The sequence below is a fragment of the Sturnira hondurensis genome, unplaced genomic scaffold, assembly GCF_014824575.4.
Source record: "Sturnira hondurensis isolate 20B ecotype Veracruz unplaced genomic scaffold, ASM1482457v3 Scaffold0004152, whole genome shotgun sequence".
In the NCBI taxonomy this organism is placed as follows: Eukaryota; Metazoa; Chordata; class Mammalia; order Chiroptera; family Phyllostomidae; genus Sturnira; species Sturnira hondurensis.
Genome location: NW_028076783.1, coordinates 7,157,066 through 7,168,644, shown reverse-complemented (window position 1 = coordinate 7,168,644; position 11,579 = coordinate 7,157,066). Strand labels below are relative to the sequence as shown.

Sequence of the window (11,579 nt, the reverse complement as noted above, 5' to 3'; positions counted from 1 at the left end):
GGCCTGCAGCCCAAAGGGTTGCTGGTTCAATTCCCAGTCAGGGCACATGCCTGAGTTGTAGACCAAGGTCCCCAGTGCAGGGTGGAAGAGGTAACACACATTGACATTTCCCTCTCTCCCTTCTCTCTAAAACTAAAATCTTTTTAAAAATAATTGTTTCTTTTAGCCACTAAGGTTTGGGGTAGCTTGTTATGCAGCAACAGATAACACACCCAACCCAAAGGACCCTAAAATTAAAAGCAAAGTGAAGAAGTTACTTTAATATGATTTACCCTATCCTCCCCCAAAAGACCCTACACAATTAGATTAAGTCAGCACATAAAAACTTCACACAAAGTTATCAGTTAATGCTTTGTTTTAAAAAAAATTAAGGAATACTTCCGATGCTTTGGGAGTGAAAAGGTTTTGCATTCTGACACAAATATTGTCAAGAGTTTTTTATTTTTCTTTCAAGATTATGAGGAATGCATGTTCATGTACCATTTTACTAGTAATCCAGTTTGGCCCTGTTAAATCAAGACTCAAAGCTGACTTAGGACCCCAGCCATATGCACTTTTACTATTCTCTGAACCCCTGGACAGTTTCTTCTCTCAGCCATAATCTAACTGAATGAACATGGAGTTCACTTATTCTGAAACTCACCCCCAACTTTATTTTCTACTAGAAGAAATCTGTCTTTCAGTGTAGTAAACTAGCCACGCTGACTGGTCTTATTTTGTTACAGGGTGAAAATGGGAGTTTATCCCTTCCTCCCCTGTGAGTTGAGAGTGGATGAAGGCCTTGTGCTTTGTTTTGGGTTGTTTGGTTTTGTTTTGGGTAGAAGGCAGAGATATTAGCTGTATGTAGAAACTGAAAAAACAACAACAAAAAAACTAACAGCAGCCTCAAAAGCATCTGGCCTTATTTCAGCCTGGTCAGCAATTTCCAGCGCTAGCAGACACTGCCAACTGTTTTCACCTTCCTTACCTCACGTGATTGTCTCAAGCACTGAGAAAGGTAGAACAGCGAAACTGAATGAGACACAGAAAAGGCTCGTTACAGTCTGTAACTGTCAGGGGTTGGGAACCCAGGAGGTCAACGCTTCAATTCCTTCTCTCCCACCAATCTCCCCACAGCAGGATCCTGGTCCTGATGCTGAGCCTCCGAAGAATGCACACCTGCCTTGGAGCACGGAGAACCAGCCAATGAGGAGCCCACAGTTGGGAGGCGGGATGGGGAAGCTGCCAATGACAGAGCCTTCCCTGAGAGAGAGGCAGCTAATGAGGGCCTTGTGTTGGAGAGGGATGGCTACTTGTCCAATGAAAGGCTGTAAATTGAGAGTCTGGAAGGCCAGTGGCGCTCCGGGGCGGGGCGGCGAGCACAGCACCAACACGCTAGCACCCCAGCCCCCGCGTGCTGCCCCTGTCGCCGCCGCCATGGCCCGCACTGCCCGTCTCTTCGCTGCGCTGGCCACACTCCTCGCCGCCGCCGTAGGCGGAGACTCCCGGCCCAGTAAAATCGGTGGGGGAAAGACGCGATGGGGTGCTGTGGTGGGGAGGGCTGCGCGGGAAAAGCGTTTTCGGCCGGCAGCAGCTGAGTGGGGGGTGGGGAAGATAGATGGGTGACGGAAGGGTCCTCAGGAGAGGAACTGGGTGGAGAAGAGGTAAGGGACTGCGGCGGGACAAGGAAGGGAACTGCCTACCGTAGGGAAGGTGCTAATGCGGAGCGTGGTGTGGACATTTGTCCCTGGCTGTCTGTGGCGGGAAATAGGCTTGGGGCAGGACTGGCCACTGATCTCACCAAAAGATTCAGAAACAGTAAGCATCTGCCATGGACCTGGCTTTTTGCCAGGTGCCTAGATGACAGAGAGGACAGACTCTGGAAGGTTGTCATACACAAAGGTTTATTGAAGGCCTGGGTGGTACGCACGGTGCCCATAGTTCTGCAAGAGAAGACTACATAATGCGTGAAAGTACGTACATACAAAGCTGTAAGTGCCCTGATGTAGAGGAAGAGCACTTCACCTCAGCCTTCGATGGCTGAGGGGGGGGGGGGCTGGAGGGCTTCCTGGAGGCAACATCTAAGCCAGAACCTTGTGAGAGTAGGAGAAGGCTTTAGGGGAGATAGAACCCATGGTAGGTCTGCTAGAAATAGATTTGCTGAGTGATAGAGTGGGGAACTTTTTGACAGCAATCATTTTATTTGTGGGGTTTGGTTGGGTTTTTTGTTTTTGCTTTTTTGTTTGTTTTTTGCTTTTTTCCTCAATATTTCATTTCAAAAAATCTCAAACATACACCAAAGTTGAAAGAATTATGCAGTAATCATCCGTATACGCACTGCCTGGTTTCTGCCATTAACACACTGCTACTGTACTTGTCTTATCACATACCCATCACACATCCGTTGATCCATCTTAGTTTTAATGGATTTCAAAATAAATTGCAAGCATCAGGACACTTTACTAAGTACTTCATTGTGCTTATCATTCACTAGCATTCCATATTTATTTATAGTTTTTTCCTGTTAACAATTGTCATTTAACTCAACATGACTCAAAGATTGTCATGTCCCTTACATATAAAATGTCCATAGTAGGCAGAGATGTTGGGCTTCTGGCCGGGGGGGTAGGGGTCCCTACTCCACTTATCTGCCCTCTGTGCACCCCACTTGGCAGGGAGGGGCACACCACAAACTTATTCTCAGTGCAGTGCTAAAGCTTCGTAGGTTACGAAACCACAGCTAGGGCTGCAGAGTGTTAAGACAGACTGAACCCTACCAGAAATCTGTTTGAGACTGACAGTTCATGGTTTTCAGAGGAAAGAGAATCTTGACAGCTAGAGTGGTCAACGACGTGGAGAAAGTAGATTTTGAGCCAGGCTTTGAAGGATGGGGAAGTTAGGCAGGCAGTGTTGTGTGGAGGTGCTGGGCACTCCATCATCTCTTGGGAATGGACAGCAGAGAAGGACAATCTCCACAGACCACTGCAGAAGGCTCAGGGCCTCCTTCCAGCACTGTTGTTTCTGGCAATGCAAAGCTTGCAACCTGCCTCATTCCTGCCGGCCCTGTCTACCTTGCTCCAGGGGCATCGAGAGCAGGACACTTGGCAGTGCCAGCCTGCCCTGTAGTCTCCTAATTGTCCTCAGCCCTCTGACAGGAGCCTCTGTCCTCCTTTGGTGTTCTGGACTCTGCCCCATTGAGAATGAGGAGCTTCCTTAACCCTCAGACTGCTGCATGTTCAAATCTGAACACCTCAGTGTGGCATTGGACCCTTGAAATCCCATAGTTCCACACTGCCCTCCTCACGCTCCTCTCCCTGTGAAGAACGTGTTTCCACTCACGGACAAAGCCAGTGTCCTCCGAGGTCCCAACCAAATGCTTCTTCCTTTTTTGTCCATCCATCCTTGGGCAGAACTCATTGCTTCCTCCTCAGAATTCCCTGGAACCCTGTTGTCTCGCTTAATCACATGTTGTCATAGCTGATTGTGCATGAGTCTGTCTGCCCACTCCAGCCTGGGCTCAGGAGGGCAGAGGCCCTGTCTGATTCTACTTGTGCCCCAGCACATCTTACCGTAGACCGGAGAGCAGGTGTAAGTCAGTTCATGGGTATTGAGTGAGCAAGGTCTTTGCCACCCTATGACCCTTGGACAGCTTCCAGGCCCTGTGATAGCAGGTTCTCTGGAAAAATGGGTAATTTGGGACTCTTGCAAATGGAGGGGAGGTGAACATACTGGTTTAAAAAGGTTAATGGCGTTCTTGGAAGTGTCTTTGTAAACAGCGAGAAAGAGGAAGTGGTTTGTTTTTTCAAGGTACAATAAATACTTAATGAACTCTAGCACCTGCCAGGATCTAGGGGCACAGGTACCTGCTCTTAAATCTTAAACAGACCGTTTGAGCAGAATGAGCCAAGGACCAGGCCATGGGTAAGAAGAGTGTTATGCAGAAATATGCTGGAGGGACACCTGACTTGCCTTGGCTGGCAGCCAAGGCAAGTGATAACGTGAGGGCCATAGAAGTCAGCAAGGCAGAGAATGACAGCGCATTCCTGGAAAAGTGAGCAACACAGAAAAAGGCACAGGCAAGAGAGAGCAGTCACGTGCTCCACAGTAAAAGAAGTCCAGACAGATGAGAAGGTGGAATATTGCAAGGGCCAGGCAGGGAATGGACTAAGTAAATGGAGGCCAGATGATCAAGAACTCTGTTTGTTTTTTGGCTGGGGGTAGAGGGTTGGTTTTTTGCCTTCTTGGCAGGCACTTGTGGTCTTAGCGTCCAATATAGGTCTGGCAAGAACAAATCACACCAAATCTATCTTACTTTCTTTTTGGATAGGATTCCTAGACTGTCATATGAGAGGATCAGATCCATGGAGGGCAAAGATAGTGGGTAGCGTGTCAGGCCAGTTCAGTAGCTCCATAGCTGCTTTACTGTCTGCTCTCAGTCCTATTTAGTATTAGTGTCTGTCTGGCCAGTGGTTTCCCATAGCACCTCACAGGCCTATGCAGTCAAACGTTTTTTACCAGTGACTTGAGTAAGAATAGGATGGTATATGAACAAAGTTTGCAAATAACAGGAAAGCAAGAGGTGTGGAAATGACAATGGATGATAAGACCCACAAAGACTTCAAAGAGCTAAAACTTTGTAACAGGTATCCACACTGTAATAAAGTGCACTATAAGGCAATGAGTAACCTGTCGCAAGGTGCATTCCAATCCTGGCCAACACAGATACAGAAATGATGTGTCAGGTAAAAGGTTGGACTAGACCAGGGGTTGGCTGACTTCTTCAGTAAAGGGTCAAAGAGTAACTATTTTAGCTTTTGCAGGCCGTACAGTCTCTGTTGGAACTACTCAGCTCTGCCTCACATGTGCACAGCCAGAGACAATAAGCTAAAGAAAGTATTTGGCTGCATTCCAGTAAAACTTTGTTTGCAAAAACAAGCATCTGCATAGGTTTGGCCTGTGAGCTATAGCCAACCCTTGGATTAAGAAGTGGTTTCCAAACACTGATCTGCCTAACAGTACCTGTCAGTGACTAGGTTTTCATAATGAAATAAAAATAGGCACAATGCAATGAGTTTTGTATCAAACAAAATTTATTCTCTTTAGATGATCATCCTGAATTTTGAGGTTCCTGCTTTTTTGCTGCTAATGTGTCATTTTCTTTACAAAGTGAGGGTTACAGTAGATGGCAGTTTTCAGATTGTCTTTTGTTCTTTACTAATAGCTTTACTAAAAACTAGTCTGCAGATTGCCTTTTTTGAGACGTTACAATCCTATGCAAGTGCCTGGGAATCGCTGGCCCAGGATGCTGAGAAGGTGTGGCCCGCAGTCTCATGCCCATTCTCTGTCTCTTTCCCTGCCTGCCTCCCGGGCCTGCTGACAGCCGTGGTTGGATCTGGAATTGGGGGCTCTGCAGTGACCCATTTCCTCCAGCAGCATTTTGGCGCCCAGGTGCAAATTGACGTGTTTGAGAAGGGAACAGTGGGTGGCCGCTTAGCCACCATCTCGGTCAACAAGCAGCACTATGAGAGCGGAGCCGCCTCCTTCCACTCACTGAGCCTGCACATGCAGGACTTCGTCAAGCACCTGGGTGAGTGTGCCATCTGGGGCTCCCTCGTGCAGCCTCCAGGGCTGGCGGCAGCCATCAGGCCCCTCCCAGATTGCCCCAGTGGTCAAGGCCAGAAGGTCACGTAGCCCAATCTCCTCATTTTACAGATGGAGCAACTGAAACCAGAGAGGGGAAGGAACTTGCCTGAGGTTACACAGTGAGTTAGTTGCAGAGCCTGGATTACAGCTCAGGTTTGACTCGAAGGCCAGTTTCTTTCCCTTTTAATTTGCTGCCTCTTAATAATCATAATCGAAATGGCTTGCACATGCTATGTGCTTGCCAGGTACCTGGCATCCTTGCAGGTGATATGTAGACATCACCTCTAACCCTCCCTACCAGCCTACAAGAGGTGGGTTATATCTCCTCCTGAGGAAATTGAGGCTCAGAAAATGTATACACCTCGGCTAAGGCCATGTAGCTAAAAAGTGAGAGAGCTGGGGTTTGATCCCAGTAGCATCTTTTAAAACCACAAATACATACACTGTCTGACACCGACATTCCACTTTGCAAAGCCGTGACACTTGAACACGCACAAAGAGGCACACACACAGGCTTAGTCATCACAGCAGTGTTTAAAACAGCAAAGGGTTGAAAATACCCTGCCTACCCACCCACTGGGATGTGAAATTAAATTATTCTTCAAGTACACAGACTGGTCAGCCAGATGAGGATGCCCTTTACGGCTAGGTATAAGACAATCTCCAAGACACAGCATGTCAGTAAGGTGCAGAACAGTGTATACAATGTGGTGGGGTGGGATAACTCACAGAGATACACCATGTATGGTATTTGCACAAAATCTCTCTGGAAGGAGGCTAAAGGAAGGTACTTACTGGTGACTCAGAGACAGGGATGAGAGGGGGAAAGACAGACACCTGTGATGTGGGGCAGGCACTATGACCTCTAAGCCTCAGTTTCCACACTTGACACCCACCCTGCCTCTTTGCAGGCCATGAGAGGAAGGAGGGAGGTACTCCTGTGCTCTGTAAGCTGTAGAGGGTGGATGGTTACAAGGAGCTGTGGTTTGTCCCACATGGTCTTGGTGCCCAGCACTGCCCACCCCTGACATTCCGGAATGTTATCTGAATTTCACTTGTAGCTGGGAGGATTCCTTTTGGGGGGAAAATGTAAAACAGTACATTATTTTCATTTGCATCTCTTTATTGACTAGCCAGGCCCAACACTTCCCCAGTGTATTTGCTTCCTGTTGTGAGCAAACCACACAAGTGAACAAACCGTAGCGTTCATATTCCCGTCAGTGGAGCCAGTGCATCCGCGTCCTTCAGGGAGGCCCGGAATTTCGGCTTCAGGCCCCGCTAGTTCTCCTGGGGGCCCTCTGAAGGGGACCTGAGGGGCTCCCCCTTGTCTCTGCAGGGCTGAAACACCGGCGTGAGGTAGTGGGCAGGAGCGCCATCTTCGGCGGGGAGAACTTTGTGCTGGAGGAGACTGACTGGTACCTGCTGAACCTCTTCCGCCTCTGGTGGCACTATGGCATCAGTTTCCTGCGGCTGCAGATGTGGGTGGAGGAGGTCATGGAGAAGTTCATGAGGTAGGGCTGGGCAGAGCTGGGGGGCTTCCAGAGGGAGAGAAAAAAAGAGATGGAGAAGGAACCCAGTACCGTTCCGTCCTGGTCCCAAGCAAGCCCCCAGCATGAGAAACGTACTAAGTTGGTACCGGCATGGTCTCTGGTATTGTTGCCACAGCAGTCTCTTTCCCTCTGCTAAACTAAGCATGGGTTGTGAACTCAGGTGCCAGGGAGAGCCAGCCTGGGATATGCAGCAGCTGGGTAGGAGAGGAGGGTGGACAGGTGACTTTTATACCTGTCACTCAATAGAGCCCCAATGTAAAGCCAGGCCTAGTGGGATTCCATGGTATTTGTCCTTCCCTCTGCACTGTCCATCTAGATGGGACAGGTCCACCATAGCCAGTGAACAGGCCAAGGGGAAAGTGACCAATCTCTCTCTGACCTCTACGGAGAGGAGGGCAGGTCCCTGCTGGGCCTCCCAGATGTAGTGACCCAGTAGTGGGTGATCAGCCCAAAGACCTTTCTGACAAAGGCTCCAGCTCCGCGTGTCTCCCAGGATCTATAAGTACCAGGCCCACGGTTACGCCTTCTCGGGCGTGGAGGAGCTGCTCTATTCGCTGGGGGAGTCCAGCTTCATCAACATGACCCAGCGCTCTGTGGCTGAGTCCCTGCTCCAGGTGGGCGTCACTCAGCGCTTTATTGATGACATCGTCTCTGCCGTCCTGCGGGCCAGCTACGGCCAGTCAGCAGCGATGCCTGCCTTTGCTGGTAAGCCTGCAGCCCTCGGCCTGCCCACCTGCCCTTCCCTGGCCCAGCATGGCTGGGATCCCTATAATAACCTCACATCTACCCAGCTCAGTACAGTTGCCTAAGCACTCTGTTGTCCTAACCCCACTTGATCCTGGCATCAGTCCTCTGAGCTGGCAGGAAATGGTATTTACCCCATTTCACAGATGGTGAAAGCAAGGCTCAGATCTCAGGTCTAATGGTTTTCTACTACTCCTGATTAGGTTAGTTTCAGGAACTATCCCGTGGGGGTCTCTGGGCCCTAGGTATTCCTCTCTTAGCCCACCTCGTCTTCCCACTCAGGACTGGGGCCAGTGGGCATGTGCACAACCCTGTCCTCCAGCACAGGCCACCAGAGGGATCACAACTAAATCTACCTTGGAGGGTCAGGGGGGCCTATCTCCCCCAAGGCATGGTGACCATGCTGGGCCTTGGAAGATGTAGGCTTTTGCTGGGGCAGTGGGAGGATGGGGGGCTAGGGCATTTAAGGCCAAGAAATTGCCCCGGCACTCGCTGGCCTCACCTCTCAGACTGCTTGGCTGGGCCCATCTCTTCTATTAGCTTCGTAACAGGGAAAGGCCCAGGCTCAATCCTTGGTCCTGTTCTCATGCTACCTCGGCAAGCTCAGCTAGTCTCAAGGCACTGGGTGTCATCCACCTGCCTCCCAAACATGACCTCCGGCCCCAACCTCTCTCCAGAACTGCAGTCTCAGGTGTCAGCCGCCACCCCTTTGTCTCCACTGGGAGGTTTAGTGGGCGTCTCAAACTCAACATGTCCAGACCCGAGCTCTTGACCCTTCCCTGCAGGCCTGCCCCTCTCAACTTGGTTGGTAATTACTCCTTTCTGTTGGTCTGGCCGAAACCTTGATTCATTTCCTTCTGTCATATTCTTCACCTGGTATGTCAACAAATCTCATCTGCTTTACTTCCACACATACCAGAATCCAAGAGTTTCCCACCACTGCTTCCTCCCTGGTCTAAACCACCAGCATCCCTCACCTGGATTACTACTGCAGGTCTCCCACCAGGTCCACCCACTTACCCACCATCCCCCACAGGCTATTCTCAACACGTCTGCTGGATGATCCTGTTAAAACTAAAGACACCATGGTGGGCCTGCATGTGAAACTCCATACCGGCTCCCTCTTTTCTTCGAGAGAAACCTGAAGTCCTTTCAGTGGCCTGCAAGGCCCTGCATGGCCTAGGCTCCACCACCTCACCCATATTCACTCACCCCAGTCCAGCCACCCCGGCCTCATCCCCCACTGAGTGCTTTCATGTGGCCCGCCCTCTACCTGGAACATCCTTCCCTGAGTCACAGTCATGGTACCTTTTCATTGAAGCCACCCTACCTCCCAGTTTTAAGTTACACCTCAACCCCCACCCCCCACCCCCAGTAGTCCCGGTCCCTCTATCCTGCAGGTACCATCTTCCAGTGGACTGTTAAATTTAGTTATTTTATCTCCCACTAGAATTGATGCTTCTTGAGGGCAGGAATCTGTGTCTCCCCTGGACAGACCATTTGTAGGCACTCAGCCCATTTGTGTTGAATGAATGAATGGAAAGATTTGGGATTAACAGGCACCTCCCATGTGCCCAGGATACAGTTCCTCTGGCTCCTTCCCAGCCTTCAGATCCCACCAAGTGTCCCTTCATGGGGCTTCCCTGTCACTCCTTAGTATTTTGTGTGTGTCCTTCAAGGTATAATTTACATAACACACCACTTACCCATTTAGTGTACATTTGAGTTTTGAGGATATTCACAGTTGTGTGTCCTCCACATTTCCATCGCCCCCCAAAGTAACCTCATATCTTTAGCTCTAGCCACCACCTCTCCAGTAACCCCGGCTCTCCAGCCCTGGGCAACCACGCATCTGCTGCGTCTCTGTGGTCCTGCCTGCTCTAGTAGTCGGTATAGATAGCATCCTACAACCTGTGCTCTTCTGTAGCTGGCTCTCGCATTGAACGTAGAGTTTTCACTTCATAGCGTTGGAAACGTGTTGTATTTATCTGCATGTGTGTTGCCTCTCCATGCCTGTGGTTGGGAGGAGTCTTGGCCTGGGAGGGAGACCCAGGCAGTATGGTGGTGGATTTTTCAGCCCCACTGCCTAGTGGTTCTGAGAACCCACCAACCCCCTCCCCCTGTTGCCCAGGAGCCATGGCACTAGCCGGGGCCCAAGGTACCCTGTGGTCTGTGGAGGGAGGCAACAAGCTGGTTTGTTCCGGTCTGCTCAAGCTGTCCAAGGCCAACGTGATCCATGCCACAGTGACCTCTGTGACCCTGCAGCATACAGGTGAGTGGATGGAGCAGGGGGTGTGCCACTCCTTTCCTAGACAGTGAACAGTTACACCCCTTCAGTCCCTAAACCCCAGTCTGTGCCTGGGAGGACTCCAGAAAACCATTGGGAAGCCCCATCACTGCCAAGTGACACCAGAGGGCACTGTTGTCCCAATGCAGATGTCAGAGCTGGAGCACTGAGGTTTGTCTCAATCTGGCTCTGTTTGTTTGACCACGGAGGATTCTGAGCCACAGTCAGGGGCAAAAGCAGAGCCAGAGCTTGAGTCTCCTGACGCCCAGTCCAGTGCTCGCCCTGCAGCCACACCAGCATAGACAGACGAGGACCCACCATCGGGACAGCCCAGCTGTCCCCAGGGTCTCATGCCCTCTGTGCTGGGCCCCAGGTGGGAAATCAGAAGGTAGAAGCCAAGAAATAAGTTGACTTTTGTGCTCTCTTCCAGAAGGGAAACCCTTGTACCTGGTAGAGTATGAGAACGAGGTGGGCATTGGCTTCGACTTCTACGACATAGTGGTCATCGCCACCCCCCTACACCTGGACAACAGCAGCACCATCACCTTCGAAGGCTTCGACCCGCCCCTTGACGCCACCCAGGACTTTTTCCAGCCCACCGTTGTCTCCTTGGTCCATGGCTACCTCAACTCTTCTTACTTCGGTTTCCCTGACCCTAAGCTTTTCCCCTTCGCCAACATCCTTACCACAGATTTCCCCACCTTCTTCTGGGCCCTGGACAATATCTGTCCTGTCAACATCTCGACTAGCTTCCGGCGGAAGCAGCCTCAGGAGGCAGCCGTTTGGCGAGTCCAGTCCCCCAAACCCCTCCTTCGGTCCCAGCTGAAGACCCTCTTCCGCTCCTATTATTCAGTGCAGACAGCTGAGTGGCAGGCCCACCCTGTCCACGGCTCCCGCACCACCCTCCCTCGGTTTGCGCTCCATGACCAGCTCTTCCACCTCAATGCCCTGGAGTGGGCAGCCAGCTCTGTGGAGGTCATGGCTGTGGCCGCCAAGAATGTGGCCCTGCTGGCTTACAACCGCTGGTACCAGGACCTGGACAAAATTGACCAAAAGGATCTGATGCACAAGGTGAAGACTGAACTGTGAGGTCTCTGGAGCACGCCTGGTAACATCCATCCCGCACTGCAGATGGATCACCCCCTTGGTAGCCAAAGCTGGGCAAGCCACACTCGCCCGCCAAGCCTCCTTCTGGCCCCTCCTGTGTCGAGTGTCCTCTCTCCAGCATGGCTCCAGGCGGCCTGCTCTCTGCCTCTCTATCTTAAGGATTCTCAGAGTGGTTGTTCCCAGGGAGAGAGTAAGAAGGGAAGGAAATTCAAACCAGTGTATTCACTTTATTTATTTTTTTAAAAGAAGAAATAAAAATCCATCTTCTC

The 11,579-nt window shown here is 50.7% G+C and overlaps 1 protein-coding gene across 1 annotated transcript; it reads left to right on the top strand.

Moving 5' to 3' along the window:
• The first annotated feature begins 1,356 nt into the window (after positions 1-1,356).
• PCYOX1L (prenylcysteine oxidase 1 like) lies at positions 1,357-11,553 on the top strand. Its single transcript, XM_037044950.1, has 6 exons — positions 1,357-1,501; positions 5,360-5,566; positions 6,959-7,133; positions 7,666-7,877; positions 10,048-10,188; positions 10,634-11,553. The coding sequence occupies exons 1-6, from the start codon at positions 1,417-1,419 to the stop codon at positions 11,290-11,292; spliced, it is 1,479 nt and encodes a 492-aa protein (XP_036900845.1). The 5' UTR covers positions 1,357-1,416; the 3' UTR covers positions 11,293-11,553.
• The last annotated feature ends 26 nt before the right edge of the window (positions 11,554-11,579 follow it).